This window comes from Ambystoma mexicanum, chromosome 6p, assembly GCF_040938575.1.
Source record: "Ambystoma mexicanum isolate Mex_15411 chromosome 6p, UKY_AmexF1_1, whole genome shotgun sequence".
Taxonomy (NCBI): domain Eukaryota; kingdom Metazoa; phylum Chordata; class Amphibia; order Caudata; family Ambystomatidae; genus Ambystoma; species Ambystoma mexicanum.
Window position 1 is genome coordinate 1,094,576,755 of NC_090935.1, and position 24,534 is coordinate 1,094,601,288.

The 24,534-nt window shown below is 47.6% G+C and overlaps 1 protein-coding gene across 3 annotated transcripts in view; it reads right to left on the reverse strand.

Moving 5' to 3' along the window:
• The window catches only part of ERCC6L2 (ERCC excision repair 6 like 2), a 1,852,128-nt gene that overhangs the window by 1,196,456 nt on the left and 631,138 nt on the right, over positions 1-24,534 (reverse strand). For all 3 annotated transcript variants that reach the window (XM_069625699.1, XM_069625698.1, XM_069625700.1), the window contains one exon: positions 1,857-1,973. In XM_069625699.1, the coding sequence (XP_069481800.1) occupies positions 1,857-1,973 (117 nt within the window). The remainder of the gene's footprint in view (positions 1-1,856; positions 1,974-24,534) is intronic.

Below are 24,534 nucleotides of genomic sequence, written 5' to 3' on the forward strand. Positions count from 1 at the left end.
TGTTTCCGACTCTCATTTTTGACCCCTCATACTGTATAGATCAGCATATATTTGAGGCTTAGGTTCCGGAGTCTCTCATTTGTCAGGACAAACATGTTTCTCTTTTTCGGTACCAATGGTGTGGAGTCTGGGAAAATAGCAAGTTTCAGGTTACCACGTTGCATTCCTCCTTCTCTGCAATGTTGAAGGATTACCTCCCTATTCCTAAAGTTAAGGACCTGTGCAATGACGGGTCTCAGTTTTACACCCATTGGCGGCCTTCGTTGCAGGGAGCGATGTGCCATCTCAATCATAAAGCCCTGGGATAACTTCTCCGGGCCCACCTCCTGCAGTATTATGTTCTCTATATAGGTGGTCCGATCACTGTCTTCCTCTCCTTCCGGTAGGCCCAGCACACAAATATTATTTTGTCTAGATCGATCTTCTGCGTCTTTAACTTGTAGCTCCAAGGTAGCATTCTTAGCTTCCAAGTTTCGCACAATGGTCTCCAAAGCGTTAATAGCAGTACCATTTTTATTCAGCAACATTTCATTGTTTGTTACCCTGTCAGCTAACGAACGTACATCTTGGCGCAGTAAATTAACATCGACTTTGACTTAATCTATTTTGCCATCCAAGGAAGAGCGCAGGGCCGCTACTGCTGTCAAGACCTTATTTTCGTGGCCCTACTCTGGAATCGTCGGGCCGTAGTGTGCAATCCCCTGTGCAATGGTACGGGGTCCTTTGGTGTCCCTCTGTCAGCCAATTACTACATAATGGATCCTTAATTCCCCCCTTTCTGTTTAGTATTCAGCATTCTAGGGAGCTCCCAGCCAATATATGTGAAGCTGAGATATATCACACAAGTTCAGAGGCCAACTTGCTGAACTGGTTGTTACAGTTGCATTTGTTGTTCTCCTATATCATGTTTGACTGGAATCAGGCTTTATCACCCTTGTAGTGCCCAACAGGGACACTTCAAGGCCAGCAGAAGGACCATCTACAGCTATCCATGCATCCGCAAAATCCACTATTCACACAGGCAAGTCCATCTGCCCCTTTTACTGTGAAGTATATTAACTGCAGGTGTAATCCGTAGATCGTACAGGCACTGAGCAGAACCCAGATGGGCTGTGCTTCAAGACAGTTAGGAGCAGCTCTAGTTCCTTATTCCTGTCAACTTGCACAAATCCCAGAAGCCCTAAAGATGTACAGTTTCCTCTGTCAGTAACGGCCCCATTTCACCCTCACAGTGTTTCCCCTACAGTCACTTCACTCTTTCAGTGACTTTCAGACTCCTCCTGTCTCTGGCGTCGTCTGCCACGAGTGTAGCATCAGAGCCCCCCGGCACTGCTCCAAGTGTGGCCATGCGTCTCCCTTCATCCCCACACCACCATCCAATCGAGCAGCGGAGGAATCTTCTCTGCCACTATGTGCCTCACTGCCAAGCTCCAAGAATTTGCGAGTCTATGAAGTCCGCCATGTTTTTTTCCTCAAGCTCGATCTCACAGCTCAGAGGCAGGCAGCCTGTTACCACACTTCACAACTTTCGATCTGAGCCAAAGTTCGCCAATCAATTGCTGCAATGTTCCAACAGCCGTATCTGAAATGTCAGGGTCCCGCACACTATATTAAAAGGATCTGTCGGAGTAGTGTAGGAGCTCACGCCATGTACGTCTTCATGGCATGGTCTCCAGCCACGCCCCCTCAACACAGCATCCTATATGACATCACACAAAGCACGCATGAATCAACACCACCCAGCCCTTTTCACATACCACATGCAATGGAGAACCAGACACACTGTGCACATCAGCTCTGTACATTTGTCACAGTCTAAGTGCTTCTGTGAGTATGGAAATAAAATGGAAACCAACCTGCTTTTTGCTTGTGCTGCTGTCGGTTTGAAGCAGTGCAGTGTGATTTGCAACTTTACGAAGGATTGCAAGGTAGCTGAAATACAGTGCCTTCACAGTTTCACCAAATGAGTTTTTCTGGAAAAAAAAAATGGTACATAAAAAGGTTTAATAACGAGCTTGCCAGAAATAAAGAATTCAACTATCTCTCCAAGATAATAATTTCTTTAGTTTTTTCTATAGCACTTCAATCTGAAGCACTTTACATAGAACATCTTTACATACATTACTATTACTTATTATTCTGAAAAAACCTCCAATGTCTCTGACAACTATGCATTTATGTCTAGTTACATAAATGTACATTTAACAAGGTGGCATAATAAAGGACTGATCAGTAGAAATATAGTATCTGACGACAAACGCTTTGATAGGCAGAAAGAGTGAATTACTGTCGAAGTGGGAAACAGTAAGACATTGCTTGCGTATTGAGAAGCTACAAGTCATGAGGCCACATGTATGCACCATACACCATGCCTCACCATTTAGTTATTTTTTCAACAGACTGACTACTGTACTTCTAGTGCATAGTCACCTTTCCCCAATACCATGGGATATCAGAGCATTTGCAGGGGAGCACAGCCATTCACTACTCAGCCCTAGCTAGCGCAGTTAATGGGGAGTCATCATGGGAGTCCTAGCAGAAACATCTGGAGAGCCACAAGTTTGAGCCCCTTTCCATACTGCTTTAAGGAGCCAGAACGTATTAGCTCATGCTCAACCCATGCCTGCTTTTGTCATGCCTTCCACAAATCCCTGACAAATTGTTTTCTAGTTATTAGCATTTTATGAGCCAGACTGCATTGTATCTGGAGGTCGATGTCGAGGGGAGGAGATGGTGTTGGTTTGATGAAAATTGGACTTCCGGCTAGGGGTACAGTAGACACACTTGTGAGTAACTAACTTACTTTGATGTCTTGACACTTTTCCCCCAATAGTGTGAAGGAGGGATGAAGAGAAAGAAAAAACATCCAAGAAAGAGCAACAGCAAAAAAAATTGTGAAGAATCACATGACTGGATATCAGCCATAAAAGGAATAATGTTTGCAGGAGGCATGCACAGGAGACTCGTAGATACCTTACAAATAAAGACCAAGGGAATAGAATGCTGAAAGTTAACTGAGGAGCCTTGACTTAAAGAGAATGTGCCCTCTCTAAGTATCCCTGTAGGGTACAGGAAACTGTAAATCCGGAGAGAAATGCCTTAATGGCCATAAAGCCATGAGCTGCATCACTAGTAATATTTATAACTAGTCTAGGAGATTTTCTGAAGGGCTCTGCTCAGGACAATCAAAAAATAGTCATAGGTTCCCCTCTGGGAGAATGAACACGGGTAAATGACCTGTTCTTTGGGAATATACACACTCGAGAGTCAGCAGCCACACTTAAGCTCAATTTACCTTTTACAGAAGGGAACTATCCATTTGCATATCAGTCTTTGTTCCACCCACATGGGCAGTTCAGCATCGAAATGCTATGTAAATTATCTTCTGAACAAGTGCATCAAAAGCAACCCCAGACACGTGTTTCAAGAAACATAAACAAATATCTCTGGGCATGTCATGTGTGGGGGGTGGGAGAGTTTCTTGTGCTGATGAGGGGTTGGAAAAAACATAGGAAGATCTTACGGTTAAGATGGAAATCCCTATCCGTCGTTGGTAAGAATGAGGGATGCTTCATTAGTGCAAAGGTTTCTTTGAGGAAAACAGTGAAAGGTTCCTCTGAACAGGGGGTTATGAAGTCTGCTGTCCATTTTAACGGATATAAAGGCCATGAAAAAAAACTGTTTTAAAGGACAGGTTTGATATTCACCGACACCATGGACTAAGAAGGTCTTTAGCTAGGGAAGACAAAATGTTGGTAAGATCGCACGAGGGATGAGGATGTTTCCCTTGACAAAAAAGTTTGATGAGTCTGTTAAAGTGTGAACCACCAAGCAAGGGGAGGATTTTCCCAGGTTCCAGTGGTCTCCAGCTGACACTTTCAAGAGTCCACTTGACAGCCAGACCTTGCGAAGTCCATTGTCAAGTGAAGGACTTAGTCAAGATCAGACTTCAATGGATCAACATCCAATGACCAGTGGCAGAAATGTAGCCACTATGACTAATCGAGGGAATTAAACCATTCCCCCCACCAGCTGCTGCATCGAGGCAAGTGGGACCTCACTTGGAGAGAGTCCCGCTTTGGGGACAAGGGCTCCCATTCCTGTGAGGAACTCCCTAAAACATACCCCATGGTGGCATACATGGTAATATCAGATGCATACAACAGTATGATATTCAAAGAATTGGTTAAGAGAAAACTAAAATATACTGTTACCATTTAACTGGAACGAGTAGACTGGAAGAGAAGGACACGCCGAAGCAAGCCGAGGCAGAGAGATGGCTACGCAAGCAGGGGAGGACCCCTGGCAGCGTGACACCTGAAAGAGGAGGAGTCACTGAGAGCGCAGAGCCCACAAGTTTGGAAACTGCTGTCGGAGCGAGAACAAAACACTGGACACGCAGCATCCACACAGAAAGAGAAACCAAGGAACAGACGGTGGTGGCACGACAGAAGAACGCTGAAACCACTACCCTGCGATCCGTCGGCATACCCGCAGCATTACCAGCTCGCACAGACAGAGCAGGAAACTAGAGAAGAAAGCGACGTTGAGGAAACAAGCAGCCAAACAGACCCTGAGCGAAGAGAGGCCCCAGGGACGTTCCCCCACCGAATATAAGGCAATGGGGAGAACAGAGAATAGCAGGAACTTGTCTCAGTAGAACTGATGAGACAGTAATGTTAAAGTCGAGGAATTGGAATGTTAATAATGAGAAAGAGCAATCACAATAAATGCTGGAAGAGATATGAGACTGAGACTGAGATACAAATACCCTGGGAAGAGGGGAGAGTACTACATATGTTAAGGGACAGAGACTGTAAACCAGAAGGAGAATCCTACGAAGGGAGGGCAAGCGAAGTCCACAAGAGTGAAGTTAAGCTAATCAAACCACACCAGGAGAGGGGGAACCTTAACTATCAAAAAAGTACAGAGGTACCAGCTGCAAGGGAGCTGCAACATCCCACGCTCCCCACGGAGCGACGGCCCGGCATTAGGTCAGCTCCTTGCGCCTGATCTCCACTCCTCCCACTCGTGTGGAGGGGGATCAAACTGGACCCCGGCCTTGGCCTGCACAACACAGCATGTCTACGGGGGTGGTCCTGCCCGACTCAGGCACCACTCCTGTGGCAGCGCCCCTGAGGCGCCAGAACGGACCCAGTCTGCAACGCCATGCTCTGGGGGATGCCCCCCCCACTCCCATCGGCCTCCCGGATCCAGCTTCAGACAGCCGCGGGTAACCAGCTGGCTGTGAGGAGCTTCAACATTCTGCCCTCTTTACTGAGTAATTTGCCTTCCCAGCTCCTCAGGCCTATCATCCAAGCCACCACAAGGTATTTATATTAAAATAATCCCTCACTGCCACCAGAGACCTACCATCGCCTGAGACAAATTGGGTCTTTATCTTCCACCCCAAGGAGGCTCCACTGAACTGGTGCGCTCCGGTGTTTGTTCCGCTCACTCTCCTCCCTCCACTCACTTCCTGGGGCGCCCCGGCCCACGTCCTTACCCCCCTTTTTCTACTCTATATCAAGGAGCTGGGGACGACATCACAATCCCACTCCTCACTGGAGGAACCAAAGACTCCCTCTCTTCCTCACCCTGCATCGGGAGGCTGCAATCTACGGAAACACCTACACTAACGAGAATCTAGCCAAGGCGCCAGAATCCTCACTCCAACAAACTACAATGCTCTGATCTCAGAGCAACTCGCCACCAATGTTACAGTGCTCCCTGCGGCCGTTGACCCGCCGCTGTCAGGCAACGCAATGTCCAAGCAACCGAAATCCACCAAGACCTCGGACATAGCAACAATGCTAATGTCATCCGACTAAGCGAAGAAACAAGACCCCCACCCCTCTGCCTCACAGGAATCCCTAGACAAAAAAGGACCTTTGGCGACCAAAGAGGATATCCGCGAATGTATGGCTGACATTAAAATAGAATTCCGGTCTTGTCTTTGGGAGCTTACTACCAAGCTAGAGAGCACCGACAAAAGGGTCTCAGAGGTATAACAGAGACTGGGAGAGATTGAGGATCGCACCCAAGACCATACCTCTGCCCTAACCGAGATCCAACGCTCTATTAGACTTCTGCAAGACAAGTGCGAAATCTTAGAATACAAGCAGGAGGACCTGGAAAATAGGGCCCGGCGCAACAACCTCCGAATTCGGGGGGTTCCTGTATTGATCCCGGACAAGGGGTTGGCTGAATACGTGGGTCTCTTTTTCCAAACTCTCCTTCCTAACCTGGAGGACTCTTCTTCTAGACGATGTTATCAACAGGGTGCATTTCTTTACCACGAAGGAAGCCATATCGGCAATAAGCCGCTCCAGAAATGAAATCACTTTCCAAGGGGCCACCATCCAGATTTACCAAGATCTATCTCCTCTTACTCTTCAGAAGAGACGAGCCCTCCGCCCTCTAACCACTCTCCTTCAAGCCAAAAAAAATTTGTTACAGATGGCTTTTTCCCACAGCTTTGCAATTTTCCTACAAGGGCACACTAAGGAAAATTAGCCACCTAGACGACGCTGAAAACATTTTGCATTCAGACTCTTCCGGGCCCTCACCTCCGCCAGCCACTGAGTCGGCGGCTGACTTGGACCCTATGACCTCTTCTAAGTCCAAACAAAACTCGTGTTCAAGGGTCCCGAGATTCAGGAAAAGGAAATGACCTGGCATGGTCCCATAATGGAGTCCCTAGTACTCTATGACCCGTCTCGCGGGCCCGGCGCCCTGAAGCCGACCATCACCTGCAGGAACACAGACGAGCCCCATCTCTGATGCAGCGGGCCTCACCCTATGGTCCATGCCCAGCTCCGAGGCACAGTCCACCTATGAGTCCTTGGAGCGTCCCACCAAGACTGTTTGTAATCCTAGCCATGTTGGCTACACACTGTTCTATGGCCCCGTTGGCCAGGGGAGGTTTTGAACCTGTAAAGGGTCCGCCGTCCCCAGTTAAAATCTTGGACTTCCCATTGGCGGTCCGAGCAAAAACCCCAAAGGCAGGTTAATAAATGGTCACATATCCCATGACATGGTGGCTGACCCTTCTGCAGCTCCCCCCCTTCCTCAGAACTTGTTGGCCACCCCAGATCTTGCTCCGGAACATCAGACTCTAAAGTTTGTCTCCCTGAATGTCAAGGGACTGAATTCACCAGCTAGACGCAACTCAATCTTACAAAAACTCCAGAATGACACTGCTGCAGTAGCTATGCTACAGGAAGCTCACCTACTGCCGGCGGACCTCGGACGCCTACGCTCCCGAAACTTCCCGAAGCAATTCTTCGCGTCTGGGAACTCCAAGAGGGGTGGCACGGCAATCCTATTCAGGAAGTGGCTGAACCCTCAGATACTGGACTCCATAAGCTGCCCGGAAGGGCGGTACATAGCGGTGAAGTGTCTGCTGGTGGGACAATTATACGCCATAGTCTCAGTATACGCGCCAAACTCAGGCTAGGCGCCTTTCTATGAGTCGCTGAGTGCAACTCCCTCTCCCTTCTTGGAGGGCCAGATAGTGATTGGCGGTGACTTTAATGGGGTCCCGGACCCCGTGAAAGACAAGTTGCATCCACCCTCTGCCAGGGACCTTGCTACAGCCCTAGTTCTCCTGCAAATATTTAGAACTGTAGGGGTAGTGGACTCATGGAGGGTACTCCACACATCTGAAAAAGACTTTTCTTTCTATTCTTATGTTCACAGGACCAGATCCAGGATAGATCTTCTAGTATCTCTGCAAATCTTCACCTTCACCAACGATGTGACTATAGGCTCCAGGATCCTGTCCGACCACGCCCCGGTGACCCTGGAAATCTGAGCGCAGGGACCACCCGATCCCCAACAGCGCAGATGGACACTATATTACCCAATCCTTAATGAGATGCCACTCAGAGATGCGATTGCAACTACGATTAACAACTTCTTTAAGGAAAACCCTAGCGGGGACACCTCCTTCGCCAACAACTGGGATGCAATGAAGGCAGTGGTGTGGGGGGGAACTGATTGCCCAAGGGGTAGCCTATCACAGGCATAAGCAACAAATTCATCAGAGCCTTGAGGAAGATCTCGAGAAAGCAGAAAGGATCCATAAGGAGAAGGGCTGGACCCCTAGAACACAACAAGCTATCTGGATAGCGCAAAAGAAAATCGAGGCTCACTACGCTGAGCATACTGCCCACCAAATGACAAAAGCTAAACAGTTTTACTGTGCTAAAAACAATAAAGAGAACAAACTACTAGTGGCCAAACTTGCCAAGGCAAAAAGGAATAACACGATCGTGGGCCTGCGGGACCAGAATGGCAAGACCCAATACGCAGACCAAGACAAGCTACGGCTCGCAACGGCCCACCTAACTCAGGTTATGACCACCCCGATACGAGACAAAGGAATAGAGGGAATACCTGCGGAGGGCGGCGCTCCCCCGACTGAAAAACGCAGCTCGTGACTCTTTGGAGGCACCGATTACTGACGAGGAAGTGGACGAGGCGATAAAAGCCCTTAAATCCCAGGCCCCTGGCCCGGATGGATATACAACCAGGTTCAATAAGATTGTCAAACCTCAACTATTAGCACCCCTGGTACAGCTGTTTAATTCATTCAGGACCACGGGCACTGTAACCCCGTCTATGCAAGAGTCAATCACAGTCTTGCTGCCCAAATCCGGAGGCGACCCGAAGAACCCTGCATCATATAGACCCATCGCCCTACTCAATATAGATGCCAACATATACTCTAAAATTCTAGCAACACGCCTGTCCCAGATTTTGCCGGAAATAATCGGCGCCAACCCGAGTGGTTTCCTCAAACACCGCTCAACAGCTGACAACATCCGTAGAGCCTTGGGCCTGGTGGAACTTGCCTCCCGAGACTCCCGAGAGTTGGTGCTTCTGGCCCTGGATGCAATTAAGGCATTTGACAAGGTGGACTGGACCTTCATGAGGCTCACCCTCGAGGCCTTTGGATTTGGCCCGGAATTTTGCACCATGACTCTGGCTAACTACAAAGCGCCCAAAACCCTTCTCAGAGTTAATGGCACCCTCTCCTCCCCTATCAGCTTAACCTGTTGAACCAGGCAAGGATGTCCACTGTCACCACTCCTCTTCGCACTAATTATGGAACTGTTCACCCAACGGATCAGGCTGAACCCTGCGATCAAAGGCTTCCAGTCGGGCGCAGCGCACCATAAACTGGCCCTCTATGCGGACGACGTCCTGCTGACCATCACTGAACCCCGTACCTCCCTCCCCCAGGCCCTGGCTGAGATAGAGAGCTATGGAAATGTCACGGGTTTTGCCATCAACTTCCGGAAATCAGCTGCCAAGGGAGTGGGTCTCTGTCCCTGGAGGACCGGGAAGCCCTAACCCTGCTATGCCCAATACAATGGACGACCAGGGGAATCAGCTACCTAGGAGTCCAGATCCCAGCTAACCCTAAAGAGGTCTATCGAGCAAACTTTCCTCCACTATTCACAGACCTCGAGGCAGACTTAAAGCATTGGGCGGCACAAGAGATCTCACTAATGGGCCACATTAAGGCCTGTAAAATTAACTTGCTACCGAGATTTCTGTATGCTTGTTCCTCGCTCCCGGTACCAATACCGGCGCCAGCCCTTCAAAACCTACAGAAGAAAATGTTGCAGTTTATTTGGAGGGGGAAGAAAGCCAGAATCCCTAGGAACACGATGATAGGCAACGCAAAGCTCGGTGGCCTCGGAGTCCCAGATTTACAGAAATACCAGATGGCGGCCAAGCATGGCAGATACTCACCAACCGCCCCAGATGGGTGGATCTCGAACAGGCGCAGCTACCTCTCCCGCTACGCTTTCTCCCACACAGCCCTCCTCCAGAGCGCCGACGGTGTCGGGAACTCCTGGCGACCACCAAACATATACCATCTCTGTCTGGGACAAAGTGCTGAAACAAACGAAGACCCGGTGGGACTCAGCCCTTCCTCCCCGGTGTTTATGAACCCAACTTTCTCACCCGGTCTGTCCACCCGGAACTTTGGGTCCTGGATCGCGGGAGGCCTGGAGACCCTGGGACAACTCTTCGAAGGGGGACAACCCTGTACCTTTGAGCGATGTAAAGAACTCTTTCAACTTTGGGAACAGGACAGGTTCACATACATCCAGTTGCGCCACTGGTGCTCTCACCCACAGACCCGCCAGGCAGCTACCCGCCCCCCCCACAGCTATTGAACTGACCCTCAATGAGCTCCCTGTCCGAGGGAGAATTTCTACTCTATACAAACGCCTCCAAAATGACGTTTTAATCTGCAAGACCCAGTATATGGCCCAATGGGAAGCGGACCTGGGCCACCCAATCGAGGACCAGCTATGGGTTGACATTTGGTCTCTGGCTCACACCTCCTCATCCTGCATCACAAACAGAGAATGCGCCTACAAGATCCTCCTCCGCTGGTATTACCCTCCCCTAAGACTTCACCATATGAATCCCACACTTGACCCGAAATGCTGGAGACAATGCGGCCAAATAGGGTCCTGAGGGGCTATAGCCCCGGGTATTTTGGTTGTAGCCCCAGATAGAAGCTCAGGGGCTACAACCAAAAGGCTATAGCTAGCCCTGAATCCCACCAGTCCCGACATTAGATTAGCCCCTGATCTTTTCCAGACCTAGCAACACCCCTGACATATCACAGCTACGGATGTATATGCTAGCAAAGCACTTGCTTAAGAGAGAATGACACAATGGATTCCTGAAAAACAATCCCTAAAGAGGAGAGAAACCCCACAGAGCTTGTGAAAGAGTAAAAAAAAGAAAATCTTGAGAGAAAAGACAATCAGGAGAAGAGAGACATTCTCCTGATTTTATTGTAGTTAGAATAGTGGTGGGGTCAGTTAGGATTTGTTCTTGGACAGCTGACTTTCTTTTGCTTTAGGACTTTCTGACGACAGAAGAGTACCTTATTTATATAGGCATGGAACACCCACATAGCTACAGGGAAAGTTAGGCCTTTTCTTATAATTTCATAAACATCCCAAAAGAAATGTCAACACTGTGTCTGCGTCCTCCTTCTGACCCTCCACATCACTTACCCTTCAACTGAGCTTCCGGGCTGCTTGGATAATGGCTATGTTCTCCTTATAAAGGTGAATTTGTCTACAGCGAGGTCCTCAGTTTCCATGTTTTCAACTTTTGCAGTGGAAGGGAGGGCTGTAGCATGCCACCTATCTGTTTGGAACGGCCTGATAATTGGGGAGTAGAAGCTTCTGAGCATCAAAGCTCCCTGAGGTAGGGGAACAAATGTCTATTTGATCAGTAATGTGCAATTAGGATCCTTCTGCAATTGCGGCTCCTCCAAAACTTGTGGATCAAAGTTGGTATTTGAGAGCTGGAAGGAAACGAGTAGAGAAACCAATGTCCCCACCTCAGAAAGAAGGCACCTCTTAATGAATGGATGACCCACACCCCTAATGCAAAGAGGGGACAATTTTGAGTTACCTGGGTTGGCAAATGGGTCCATGTTAGGGAGAATTCTCTGTTTAGGCTGAATTTCCCTACCTAGTGAGTCCCCCAGCAGCTTTGCTGGATTTCTGGGGTTTCTTTTTTTCTCCTGCCAAGAGTGAGACTCTTTTACCCTCACTCTTGGGCATGTTGAAGTGTGTTTTCTTGGTTAAACCTTGTGTTGAATGGGCTATGGGGTCTTTTACTCCATAGGGCCTTATGTATTTTTGTGATGTGGGTTACACAGCACCCTCTGTGCCGTGACCCAGGGGTGTCCTAGGGACTCCCCAACATAGACTCCATACCCTGGGACTGACTACTGTCTCCCAGGGCATGTAAAGTCACCAAAGACTTTGCTAGTCTTGAATCCTGAACAGAACCAGTACAAACCATCATATTGTGGACGTACTGGCTGGGGCAATTCGATTGCCCCAGGGTCTGTTAGTCGAGGGGGCACGTCTCCGTCCCCCCTGATCGAGTTTTGGCTGGTGGCAGTGGAAACTACTTTTTATATTCGACCGCGAATATTTCCCTATGGGATTTCCCATTGTTTTAGGCTAACACATTTAATTATTTATTTACGGTAGCCTTAAACATACCGCCGGTTTATATATTTATTATTATAACTCCGGTTGGGACTTTTTGCCAAAACTTGATTCTAAAATGGCGTTGGCGTTCGCCTCTGTAACTCTGACCCAAAGTGGAGCCCTTTGTTCCACTTTTGGCGGGCTTCTCCACAGAAGCCCTCCAAAGTGGTGCCACTCTGTCTGGGGTACTTAGGAGGGGTGGAGGGGGATTTAGGCACCCTGGACTGAGTTACCTTGGTAACTCAAGTCGCACTCCGTCCTGATTGGCCCAAGTGGTGAGCCGGCCGGCTCACCACTTAGCATGTTTGAGTGACAGCTAGGCTGGGTGAATGGGGGTTTGCTGCATAAAAGCAGGGCTTTGGGGACTGGAACTTCAGAAGTCGCCACAGGACCAAGAATCCGACGAGGGAAGAGCTGAGCCGACCTGCTTCGACGACACCACCCGGTGGAGCCCTGCTGAACCGTCTCACCACTTTTTCCAACGACCGAGTAGAACTCTTAACGGAGTGGCTCCTTCCCTTGACTGGTGGGGACAACCAGTTTTCACCTTCTTTCCGCTTCTCGAGGTATCTCGTGGCCGCCTTGCCCGTGCCAAGCACCCCGGCAACCGGAATACCACACTTTTACCCCTAACCGCGAAAGTCGGTACAACCCTTTAACCGGAGGACTCCGCGGCTGGTTTCTTCCCGGGCAGTGCAACGACCTTCTAGTTCCGCTCTTCAGCGAGAACTTCTTCTCCCCTGACCGACGTCGAGCCTTGCTGCCACTGCCTGGAACAACTGCCACCGCTGGAGGATCCTTTCCGCTTAAGGTACCGTGTTCCGCCTGGCTTCCCTTGCCACCGACTGTACGGGGTAGATTTAGCCCCCGGCTTTCGAACCTGGGAGTGCCTGGGACACCCTGGCTAAACTTTCTAAGCCACTCTAAACTCTTTCTAACTCTTTGCAAGACTTTGAATCCCTAATAACAGTGTGATCTTGGGCACATTTTCGCTCCGGCTACTCTAAGAGTGGGCCCTGCCTAGTGACTTTTGCTCACCTGTGACTTTGTACTTCTTTGAGCCTATTGCAAGTGTTCTGGACCTTAGAGTGGTGTGTTTAACCTATTTCTGTTTCTTTTTATCCCTTTCTTGAATCTACTAGAGTGTCATCTAACGTTAAGCACTCACCTCTGTTCGAATTATGTGGTGTTAACCTAGAGTTGTCTAGATAGGAGTAAGGGTTGAAACTGCTTTCATTATAACTGTGTTTGAAGTGTTTTTACTATATTTTGCTAGAGTGATTTCAACTTATGTGTGTTTAATAAATAAATAACTATATACTTTTTGAAACCAAGCTCTGGTCAGTGTTTGCTTGTGCTATTGTATTTGAGTACCTATTGTGTATACTTTGCATACTGCCTAACTCTTCTTGAGGGAAGTCTGACTGCTCAGCCACAGCTACCAGGTAAATCTGGGTGGTGCGGACTGCTACCAAGTGGGTTTACTGCTATACCTGTAGTCTTAAATCTTTTGCAGTGTTCCCTAAGGGAACTGCACAGGTTTCTGCCTAACACTGGTGTACAGCGGTGGGATTTGTATTAAGTATACATTTTAGTGTGCTTTAGATACCTTAGTGCAACTAACCACAAAGCTTAGCACTATAAAAGTAAACCTCTAACATGTCAGTTATAGAAAGCTATAGTCAAGAGTCCCTTGCAGCCAAAACTGCCGATTGTTTAAGAGTGCTCTGTAAACATAAGGACCTCCTGACTAAGGGCAAGAAAATGGAGCTGATTGAAAGATTGTTAGCTAACCAAAGTCTGGGTGAGGGTTCAGAGGAACCTACCACTCCAGCAACTGTAGATGACAGTATTGAAATTAACATGGAGCAAAATGTTGATGATTCTGAGGAAGAGTCAGAAGAGGAGGGTGAGGCTGTTGTGACTGTCCCCCCTAGGCCTCTACCTGCTGTACCTACTGGGCCTTTACCAGGTCCCACATTTAGTCCTCAGTACTTTGAACTGGAGAAAATGAAACTAGAATTGGAGTATAAGAAACTGAATGCTCAAACTGACAAAGAACTAAGGCTAAGGGAAATGGAGCTCAAGTATGAGCTAGAAATGAAGAAATTATCTGTTGAGAATGCTTCTCTCTCTGGCTCCTCTAGAAGTTCCAGTCCTAAAAGACCCCGGATGCCTAAAGAATTGGTTGGTATGTATGAGCCTAAGTTGGATGTGTTGGATTGGTTGTCTCTGTTTGAATATAATCATGGGCTCCAGAACATCACAGGAAATTACTTACTCACCTGGTTGTTCTCTAGGCTTCCCCCTGTTGCAACTGATGTGGTAATGGAGATGGGGGAGGAGGATAAGAAGGACTATGAATGTGTGAAACTAGCTTTGATAGCTAGGTTTGGGAAGACCCCTTCCCAGTATCTTAAGAGGTTTAGGAGCCTCAAAAAGCATGATGGTACCCCTTGGGCTACCTGGGTGAGTGAAGGGTTGAAAAACTTAGAGGGATGGATTAAGGGTTACAAGGTGAACACTTATGAAGGTATGAAGAATTTGTTTATGTTGGAGACTATTTATGATGCCTGCTCTCCTGAGCTCAGACAACACTTGGCTGATTCCAAGGAATTAGATTCCCGGAAACTAGCTAGGGCTGCTGACTTGTGGCTTGCCAACAGGGCCACTCACAAGGATTCTGGGGTAACTCAGAAAAAGGATGGGGAGAGACAGCCTAAAAAGGACTCCAAAGAGAATTCAAATACTACAAATTCCAAAGAGGGCCCCAAACAAAACTATAAGGGTAAGCCACAAGGGAAACCGAATCAGGCTAGTGTACCTTCTGGTCCCAGACCAGAAGGAGGTCAGAACAAGCCTCCATTCCAGCGAGCCTTTGGCTCATGCTTTGTTTGTAAGGCTACTGACCATGTGAAAGGAGATCCCAGATGTAAGGGTAAACCTTCAGGGGTCCAACTTGCCTCCTTAGCCTTCGCTCCAGAAGAGGAAGTACATATGGCAAGTGGAAACTTTCTATTACTGGCTGATGAACCCACTGGAGTCTCAGCTAGTGTTTCTTTAGTCTCTCTGGGGTTGTGGGAACAACAGAATTTAGATGTATATAACTCTATCCCAGATAATACTAAAGAGTATTATAAGGACAGTGTCCAGGTGAATGGCCAGGAGACTCCTGCCATTAGGGACACTGGGGCCAGCATAACTGTGGTGGATGAAACATTTTTCAAGGCAGGGGATGTTGCTAAGGCACCCAAATGCCTCACCAAGTTAGCTGGTGGGCCTGTGCAGATGTGTCCCCAGTTACCAGTTTTCATCCAATGTAATGATATGGCTGTAAAAATACCTGTCAGTGTACAATGTGAAGTGCCAGGTAGGGTTCTGTTGGGTAATGACCTCAAAGCTCTTGGAGTTGTATCTCATACCCCCAGACCCCCTAGCAAAAGGTTACAGGAGCTCACAAAACCTGCAAGAGAGAAAACCCTGAGAGGGTTATCTCAGGAGATAATGACAGAAATCACTCCTCTCCCACTGGAACAACTTACTGCAGTAACAACCAGATCAGGAGCAAAGGGGCAACCCAAGACTCCTAGGAAAAAGCCAGCAGCAAGCACTCCAGTGCTTCCAACAAGGACTTCCCCTAGGTTGTCCAAAGTTACACCTGTAACTCCACCTCCAGCTGAGGCTGAGAGGGAGGTACAACCCTGTGTGGTTGAGCTAGACTCTGAGGAAGAGCTAGAGGGAGGCCCAAACCTTATTGGAGATTTGGACCCCGAGGACCATCCTGAGCTGCAGTCTTTACTGGCAGAAGGTGGGCCTAGCAGGGCTGCTTTCCGTAAGGGGCAAAAAGAATGTCCAACTCTGGAAGGTCTCCGCCACCAGGCAGCTTCTCAAGCTGATGGGCAAGAGCCTGGGAAGTATAGGTTGCACTGGGAAGGTGGCCTCTTCTACAGTGAACCCACTGAGTCTGAACCTGGAGACTACAAACGCCTTGTAGTCCCACAAGAGAACAGACAACAGTTCTTACAACTAGCCCATGAGATACCTTTGGCTGGTCACTTGAGTTTCAAGAAGACCAAGGAAAGGCTCTCACTCTACTTTTATTGGCCAAAGATGGGGGCTGAAGTAGATAGATATTGTAAGAGCTGCCATACCTGCCAGACTTCTGGTAAGGTTGGTTCCAAGAATGTGGCACCTTTAGTGCCTCTCCCAGTTGTGGGAGTCCCATTTGAGAGGGTAGGGATTGACATTGTTGGTCCCCCTGATCCTCCAACCTCCTCAGGCAACAGGTTTATACTTGTTGTAGTAGACCATGCTACTAGGTACCCTGAGGCAATTCCTATGAGGACTGTTACAGCTCCGGCTGTGGCTAAGGCCCTCCTTGGTATTTTCACCAGGGTTGGGTTTCCTAAGGAAGTAATCTCTGACAGGGGGTCAAACTTTATGTCCCACTACATGAAAGCCATGTGGAAAACCTGTGGAGTTACTTACAAGTTCTCAACAGCATACCACCCTCAGACAAACGGGTTGGTTGAAAGGTTTAACAGAACCATGAAGAGCATGATAGGTGCTTTAGAGGAACCCCTTAAGAAAAAATGGGACCTTCTACTGCCATGCCTGCTCTTTGCTTATAGAGAAGTCCCTCAGGAGGGAGTAGGTTATTCTCCCTTTGAGCTTCTCTATGGCCATCCGGTCAGAGGTCCCTTGGCCCTGATTAAGGAGGGGTTGCAAGGTGCTCCTCCCCTCAAGCCAGTCAGAGTGACTGACTATGTGATAGGTCTCCGGAGGAGAATGTCACACATGATGGCAGAAGCAAGTGACAACTTGAAAGCTGGTCAAGCTCTGGTCAAACATTGGCATGACCAGAAGGCTAACATGGTTGAGTTTACTCAAGGCCAGCTAGTTCTAGTTATGCTCCCAACAAGGCAGAGGGCCTTGCAAGACAAGTGGATGGGACCCTTCAAGATTGTGGGAAAGCTTGGAGAGGTCAACTATCTGGTGGATCTGGGCAGACCCAGGGAAGCTCCTAGAGTCTTCCACACCAACAGACTAAAAGCATACATCTCCAGACCTGACGTAGGAGCCTTGCTTCTAGCTTCAGCTGCAGAGGAGGAAGAGAGTGAATCTCTCCCTGATCTCCTCAGAGGGGTGCCTTTAGATGAAAAAGTCGAAGGAGTTAATCTCTCTTCAGACCTGACACCTGAGCAACAAGAGGAGTGCAAATCTATGTTAAATCAGTTTGCCTCCCTGTTCTCACTGTCACCAGGCTTGACCCCTTGGGGCCAGCATGAGATACTCACTGGTGACTGTCTGCCAGTCAAAAGCAGAGGGTACAGAATGTCAGAACATATCAGAACCCACATCAAAGGAGAGATCAAGAAGATGCTTGATCTCGGGGTAATAGAACCCTCTACTAGTCCATGGTCTAGCCCAGTTGTGTTAGTACCAAAGGCAGGATCCAAAGACTTGAGATTCTGTGTGGACTATAGAGCTCTAAATGCAGTCACCAAGACTGATGCCCACCCTTTGCCCAGGACAGATGAGTTGGTGGATAAACTTGGTGCAGCCAAGTACCTCAGCACATTTGACCTTACGTCAGGCTATTGGCAAATAGCCCTGACAGACCATGCCAAGGAGAAGACTGCATTTTCAACCCCAGTTGGCTTGTACCAGTTTAAGGTCATGCCTTTTGGATTAAAAAATGCACCTGCCACATTCCAAAGGATGGTGAACCAAGTTCTGGCTGGGATGGAAGATTTCTGCATGGCATACTTGGATGACATTGCAGTCTTCAGCCACTCCTGGGAGGAACATGTGAACCACCTAGGACATGTGTTGCAGGCTCTGGAACAGGCCCATTTGACAATCAAAGCCAGTAAGTGCCAGATTGGTCAAAGTAAAGTGGTCTACCTTGGGCATGAGGTAGGAGGTGGAGAAATAAGGCCTTTGCTCAGCAAGATTGAAGCTGTGCAAAGTTGGACAACACCAACTACTCAAACCCAAGTGAGAGCCTTCCTAGGCCTCACTGGGTATTACAGGAATTTCATTGAGAACTATGGGACCATAGCTTCTCCACTGAATGTAATCTCCTCTCCTAAATTCCCTAAAAAGGTAAAATGGAATGAGGAGTGCAATCAGGCCTTTGAAAAACTGAAGAGAGCTCTTTGCCAAGCTCCAGTATTGAGAGCTCCTGACTACCACCAAACTTTCATTGTACAAACGGATGCTTCCAATGTAGGTATAGGTGCAGTTCTAAGCCAACTGGATGAGAAGGGTAGGGAGCACCCCATTTGCTTCATCAGTAGAAAACTGAAGGATCCTGAGACAAGGTGGGCAACAATCGAAAGAGAATGCTTTGCTATTGTGTGGGCGCTGAAGAAGTTTAGGCCATACTTGTATGGTTCTACTTTTGTTATTCAGACTGACCACCAACCCTTGAGATGGTTAATGCAAATGAAAGGGGAAAATCCAAAACTATTGAGATGGTCAATCTGCCTGCAAGGGTTTGATTTCACCATTGAGCACAGGTCAGGGTGTCACCAGCAAAATGCTGATGGACTCTCTAGGATGTATATCATCGACTAGAGGTATGAGGTTCATCCAGGAGTGGATTAAATCCTCCTGTCCCTTAGTCTGGGGGGGGCGAGTGTTAGGGAGAATTCTCTGTTTAGGCTGAATTTCCCTACCTAGTGAGTCCCCCAGCAGCTTTGCTGGATTTCTGGGGTTTCTTTTTTTCTCCTGCCAAGAGTGAGACTCTTTTACCCTCACTCTTGGGCATGTTGAAGTGTGTTTTCTTGGTTAAACCTTGTGTTGAATGGGCTATGGGGTCTTTTACTCCATAGGGCCTTATGTATTTTTGTGATGTGGGTTACACAGCACCCTCTGTGCCGTGACCCAGGGGTGTCCTACGGACTCCCCAACATAGACTCCATACCCTGGGACTGACTACTGTCTCCCAGGGCATGTAAAGTCACCAAAGACTTTGCTAGTCTTGAATCCTGAACAGAACCAGTACAAACCATCATATTGTGGACGTACTGGCTGGGGCAATTCGATTGCCCCAGGGTCTGTTAGTCGAGGGGGCACGTCTCCGTCCCCCCTGATCGAGTTTTGGCTGGTGGCAGTGGAAACTACTTTTTATATTCGACCGCGAATATTTCCCTATGGGATTTCCCATTGTTTTAGGCTAACACATTTAATTATTTATTTACGGTAGCTTTAAACATACCGCCGGTTTATATATTTATTATTATAACTCCGGTTGGGACTTTTTGCAAAAACTTGATTCTAAAATGGCGTTGGCGTTCGCCTCTGTAACTCTGACCCAAAGTGGAGCCCTTTGTTCCACTTTTGGCGGGCTTCTCCACAGAAGCCCTCCAAAGTGGTGCCACTCTGTCTGGGGTACTTAGGAGGGGTGGAGGGGGATTTAGGCACCCTGGACTGAGTTACCTTGGTAACTCAAGTCGCACTCCGTCCTGATTGGCCCAAGTGGTGAGCCGGCCGGCTCACCACTTAGCATGTTTGAGTGACAGCTAGGCTGGGTGAATGGGGGTTTGCTGCATAAAAGCAGGGCTTTGGGGACTGGAACTTCAGAAGTCGCCACAGGACCAAGAATCCGATGAGGGAAGAGCTGAGCCGACCTGCTTCGACGACACCACCCGGTGGAGCCCTGCTGAACCGTCTCACCACTTTTTCCAACGACCGAGGAGAACTCTTAACGGAGTGGCTCCTTCCCTTGACTGGTGGGGACAACCAGTTTTCACCTTCTTTCCGCTTCTCGAGGTATCTCGTGGCCGCCTTGCCCGTGCCAAGCACCCCGGCAACCGGAATACCACACTTTTACCCCTAACCACGAAATTCGGTACAACCCTTTAACCGGAGGACTCCGCGGCTGGTTTCTTCCCGGGCAGTGCAACAACCTTCTTCTTCCGCTCTTCAGCGAGAACTTCTTCTCCCCTGACCGACGTCGAGCCTTGCTGCCACTGCCTGGAACAACTGCCACCGCTGGAGGATCCTTTCCGCTTAAGGTACCGTGTTCCGCCTGGCTTCCCTTGCCACCGACTGTACGGGGTAGATTTAGCCCCCGGCTTTCGAACCTGGGAGTGCCTGGGACACCCTGGCTAAACTTTCTAAGCCACTCTAAACTCTTTCTAACTCTTTGCAAGACTTTGAATCCCTAATAACAGTGTGATCTTGGGCACATTTTCGCTCCGGCTACTCTAAGAGTGGGCCCTGCCTAGTGACTTTTGCTCACCTGTGACTTTGTACTTCTTTGAGCCTATTGCAAGTGTTCTGGACCTTAGAGTGGTGTGTTTAACCTATTTCTGTTTCTTTTTATCCCTTTCTTGAATCTACTAGAGTGTCATCTAACGTTAAGCACTCACCTCTGTTCGAATTATGTGGTGTTAACCTAGAGTTGTCTAGATAGGAGTAAGGGTTGAAACTGCTTTCATTATAACTGTGTTTGAAGTGTTTTTACTATATTTTGCTAGAGTGATTTCAACTTATGTGTGTTTAATAAATAAATAACTATATACTTTTTGAAACCAAGCTCTGGTCAGTGTTTGCTTGTGCTATTGTATTTGAGTACCTATTGTGTATACTTTGCATACTGCCTAACTCTTCTTGAGGGAAGTCTGACTGCTCAGCCACAGCTACCAGGTAAATCTGGGTGGTGCGGACTGCTACCAAGTGGGTTTACTGCTATACCTGTAGTCTTAAATCTTTTGCAGTGTTCCCTAAGGGAACTGCACAGGTTTCTGCCTAACAGTCCACTTGTGAAAATTCCCCAAATCAAGAAAATATGAAGAACCACTTGATGGTTGTGTTCCCACTTGTCTGTGGAAGGGTGACAGTGACTTGATGAGTCAGTTTGGATGTTGTTCACTTCTGGCGTAAGTGACAAGGATGTGTTGAAGCCCCCAATTCCATATTCCGATTGATAAAGTGCAAAAGGGTTGAACCTGATAACTCCCCCTTCCTCTCTGTTTGTTCACATAAAATGGTGCCATCATATTAAACTTTGAGTGCATAGCCTATTGCCTTGAATTGACAAAGTATATGGGTCCCTGCAGTCTGATGAACTCCATGTATATCCCGAAGTACCTCAGTACCTCTGAGCCATATTGCAATACATTGTTTGATCACCACTGTAGAGGAGGTCCCAAATACAGCCAGCACTCCAACCGTCCATTTCGAAGTACCAGGAATGTTCATACCGAAATGTGTGACGTATGATGAGAAAATAAACCAACAGAGAGCCGCAGTAGGGCTCTGTCCAGTACCTATCAGCAGAACAGCACCTATTGAAGTACCAATACCAAGGAAACCATGGACAGTAAGGTATCCATTGAGAAAACCATATCAACAAACGAAACGAAATGAAGATAGTTCAGTCCCAAAAAGGTCTTAATGGAAGACGAATGGTGACATCACGAGAACCCGGACTGACTCACTTATAAAAGAAATGACGACCAGAGAATGACATAACGAGACGAGATGCCATGGGCTAAGGATATTGTGAACCTAAAGTGAAAGGACGATGTCAAATGTAAGAAACTCAAGCCATGAGCATGATGAAGATATTCGGCCAGTTTACGCATGTACATATGCTTGGAACTGCAAGAAAGCTAAGAAAATTGTGCGGCTTGCTATGCTTAGTAGAAAGATAGTGCGGCAAGTGCCACATATACATATCTACCTCAAATGAAGCACATTATATAAGTGTATTTCCACTTTGCACAAGAAGCAGAACCAACCCAAGGTTACTAAAGGCCACACAAGAAGGACTTCATATTTAGCAAAATCAAAAATAAGTGGCAGAAGTGAAACTCAGCAGAGGTGAACCGTGCCAGGAAAACCAAGGTCATAGCAGTAGAATAGACGAACAGTAGCTAAAATGAATTGAAGCTAAGAACAGAATATCCTGCCTCTGAAAGGTCAAGATAAGAAGGCAAAGGCAGGTGGTGGGTGAAACGAAAATCAAATACACAAATTATGTGAAGAGGCAAATTCACAGTGTCTGAATCACATGACCAGCCGAGCAAGAAGAAGCGAGAGTTTCACACCTACGCATGACAGCAGGCCAGGCAAAGATATCGGAACTTTTCAAGACAGGAGATGCAGTCTCGAGGCCAACCACAGTGAAATAATTGACACATGGCCACTAAAGTGATGATTGATGTAACAATAATTGGAGGAAGGCTGGGAGAACTAAGGGGCACCCCCGCACCTGGCCGAACATTCTGCGTGCTGCTAAGCAAAGTGGAAAAGTATGCATGGGGTTGGTGCCAACCCAATCAAAATGGACCAAGTAATCTAGGGTCCTATAGTTAATAGAACCAATAGGACGTCATACTTTTAGTGACGTCTGCAGTAGCCATTTTGAGGGAAAAGCTTAGATGCCCCACCTGACAGTATTTACCCAATCCCCTTACTCCTTTACCATATACAAATATAGTACCTATAGTAAAGTTAACTTTTCTAAACCAACAGAGATGCATGCCAATTATTAAGTGTTACACGTCAATGATGACGAGTTTTCAGTATAAATGTCATGTTTTTTATGAAGTTCGTTGGAGTTGTGAAGCGAGAAGGAAGATCACGCATCCGCTGATATTCATGAGACTCCCCGATTTTTGTACTTGTCATTAAACGGACTCCCTTTGCCAAACCGTCGAGTTGTCATTATTGATTTGGTGATGGAGTATTTAATCTGCACCCCTGAGTGAAAGCACTGGTGGACATTTGCTATGGAGCTGCAGGTTTGTGCTTTTATTGTTTGTACTGCTTTTTAATCCCAGCCATCTTCCTGCGCCAGGCAGCACTGCGAGCACCTGGCTTTTGCTGCACTCAGGGAGGCGTAGCCGCTGAAGATCACGTGACACGGTCACGTGACAATGCCGGGAACTTTAAATCTCCCGCACAGCCGCCCCGAGCAGCTTAAGCCCTGGTGGAAGAAGGGCTGGTGCTGTTTGGCTGTTCGGTGTGGACGGCTGCCGGTTGCTGGAATACAGTACGCTTTAACTACTAACCGCTGAGTAACCCGGCTACTGCTGCCCATACTTGTAAACATTATGAATTGGATTTTTATACCTAGTCTGAATATCCTGCCACTCTATTGACTTTGACTTCCTACATGCTGTGTGCTCCTGCTTATAAGCACCTTTGTCTGTCCACACCTCCTCATACCAGAGACTGCAGGGTTTGCATAGACGCCATCATCATTGCGAACTCTTTGATCTGGTAACATTTATTCACCCCTTAACTATTCCTGCACCTAATGATTTAATCTTGGGCTCATTTACATTCATACTTAAACCTACTCCAGAGACTGCAGGGCTCATATTTTATTTTTGCCTCATTACGAGCCCTTTGATCTGGTGGTTTTGCTCTACGCTTGTTTCTATTGATTGCTCCAAGGATTACTTAATACTTTTTTTAACATGAGGTCTGGCTTACGAAGCCAAAAAGGATCCTCAATGTTTCCGGATGTTATTCTGTCGGATCCGGCTGGTAGTAGCCAGCCACTCCCAGCAGGGGCTAAGTGTTGGTCACCTTCCATTGGCCAATTAACAACTTCAACTTCTCTTTGTGCACCGCAACTGCCTGTGCAAACTTCTTTTATTAAAAAAGAGGGGTTGTCATCTACCTTCTCTACGGCCAAGCATATATCACCAATCTACAATGAGACTTGTCCCAGGGCGCCTACTCAAAGCACTGATTCACAACTTTGACACTGTAGGTGCATTTGCTATTCCTGCCACACCCAATGGGAAATTACACCAAAAAACCCCCAAACAACTAAAATCAATTCAGCCTATCTCGGGACAAACATTTATGGATAACTATATTTTGAAAGCAACCTCTACAAGTACTGAAATTAAACTACCCAAAGCCTTTAGAGGTAATGCTATACTAGACCATTCAGCTATGACCACCCAGGCTTTTTTTGGCGGTAACAATAATATTGCTGATATCAGTATTATTGAATGCGCAGACAAAGCCATGGACATGCACTTTGCCGGTGCAACTCTTGTAAACTCGATCCCACAGACCTGGGATGGCTCGTCCCAAAATACTCCAACTGCTTTAACGAACATCATCGAAGGAATAGATGCAAATAATGTAAATCCTGCGGGGGAGGCAAGTTCATGGGATGCAAATCAGAGGCACGCAAACTCTCCAAGATTACATCATACTCTGAAAGACCTGGACGAACGTATTCGTCTCACCTATCCAACAGTCTCCGCCCTGAATGTGGTGCTCAGCTCATTTGTTGACTTGTATGACAACATCTGGGCAGAACTTAATAATTCTCAAAGATTAATTACGTAACTCAACTCAAAAATTGATTGCATCGGTACCGAAATCCTTGTAGATCTAACTAATAAAGTGGATTGGAACTGAATTTTCTCAGAAACTGACTGTGCAGGGCCAGTTACCAGCATCACAGGGCAACGTAACCTCCCTCAGAGCCACGCAATCA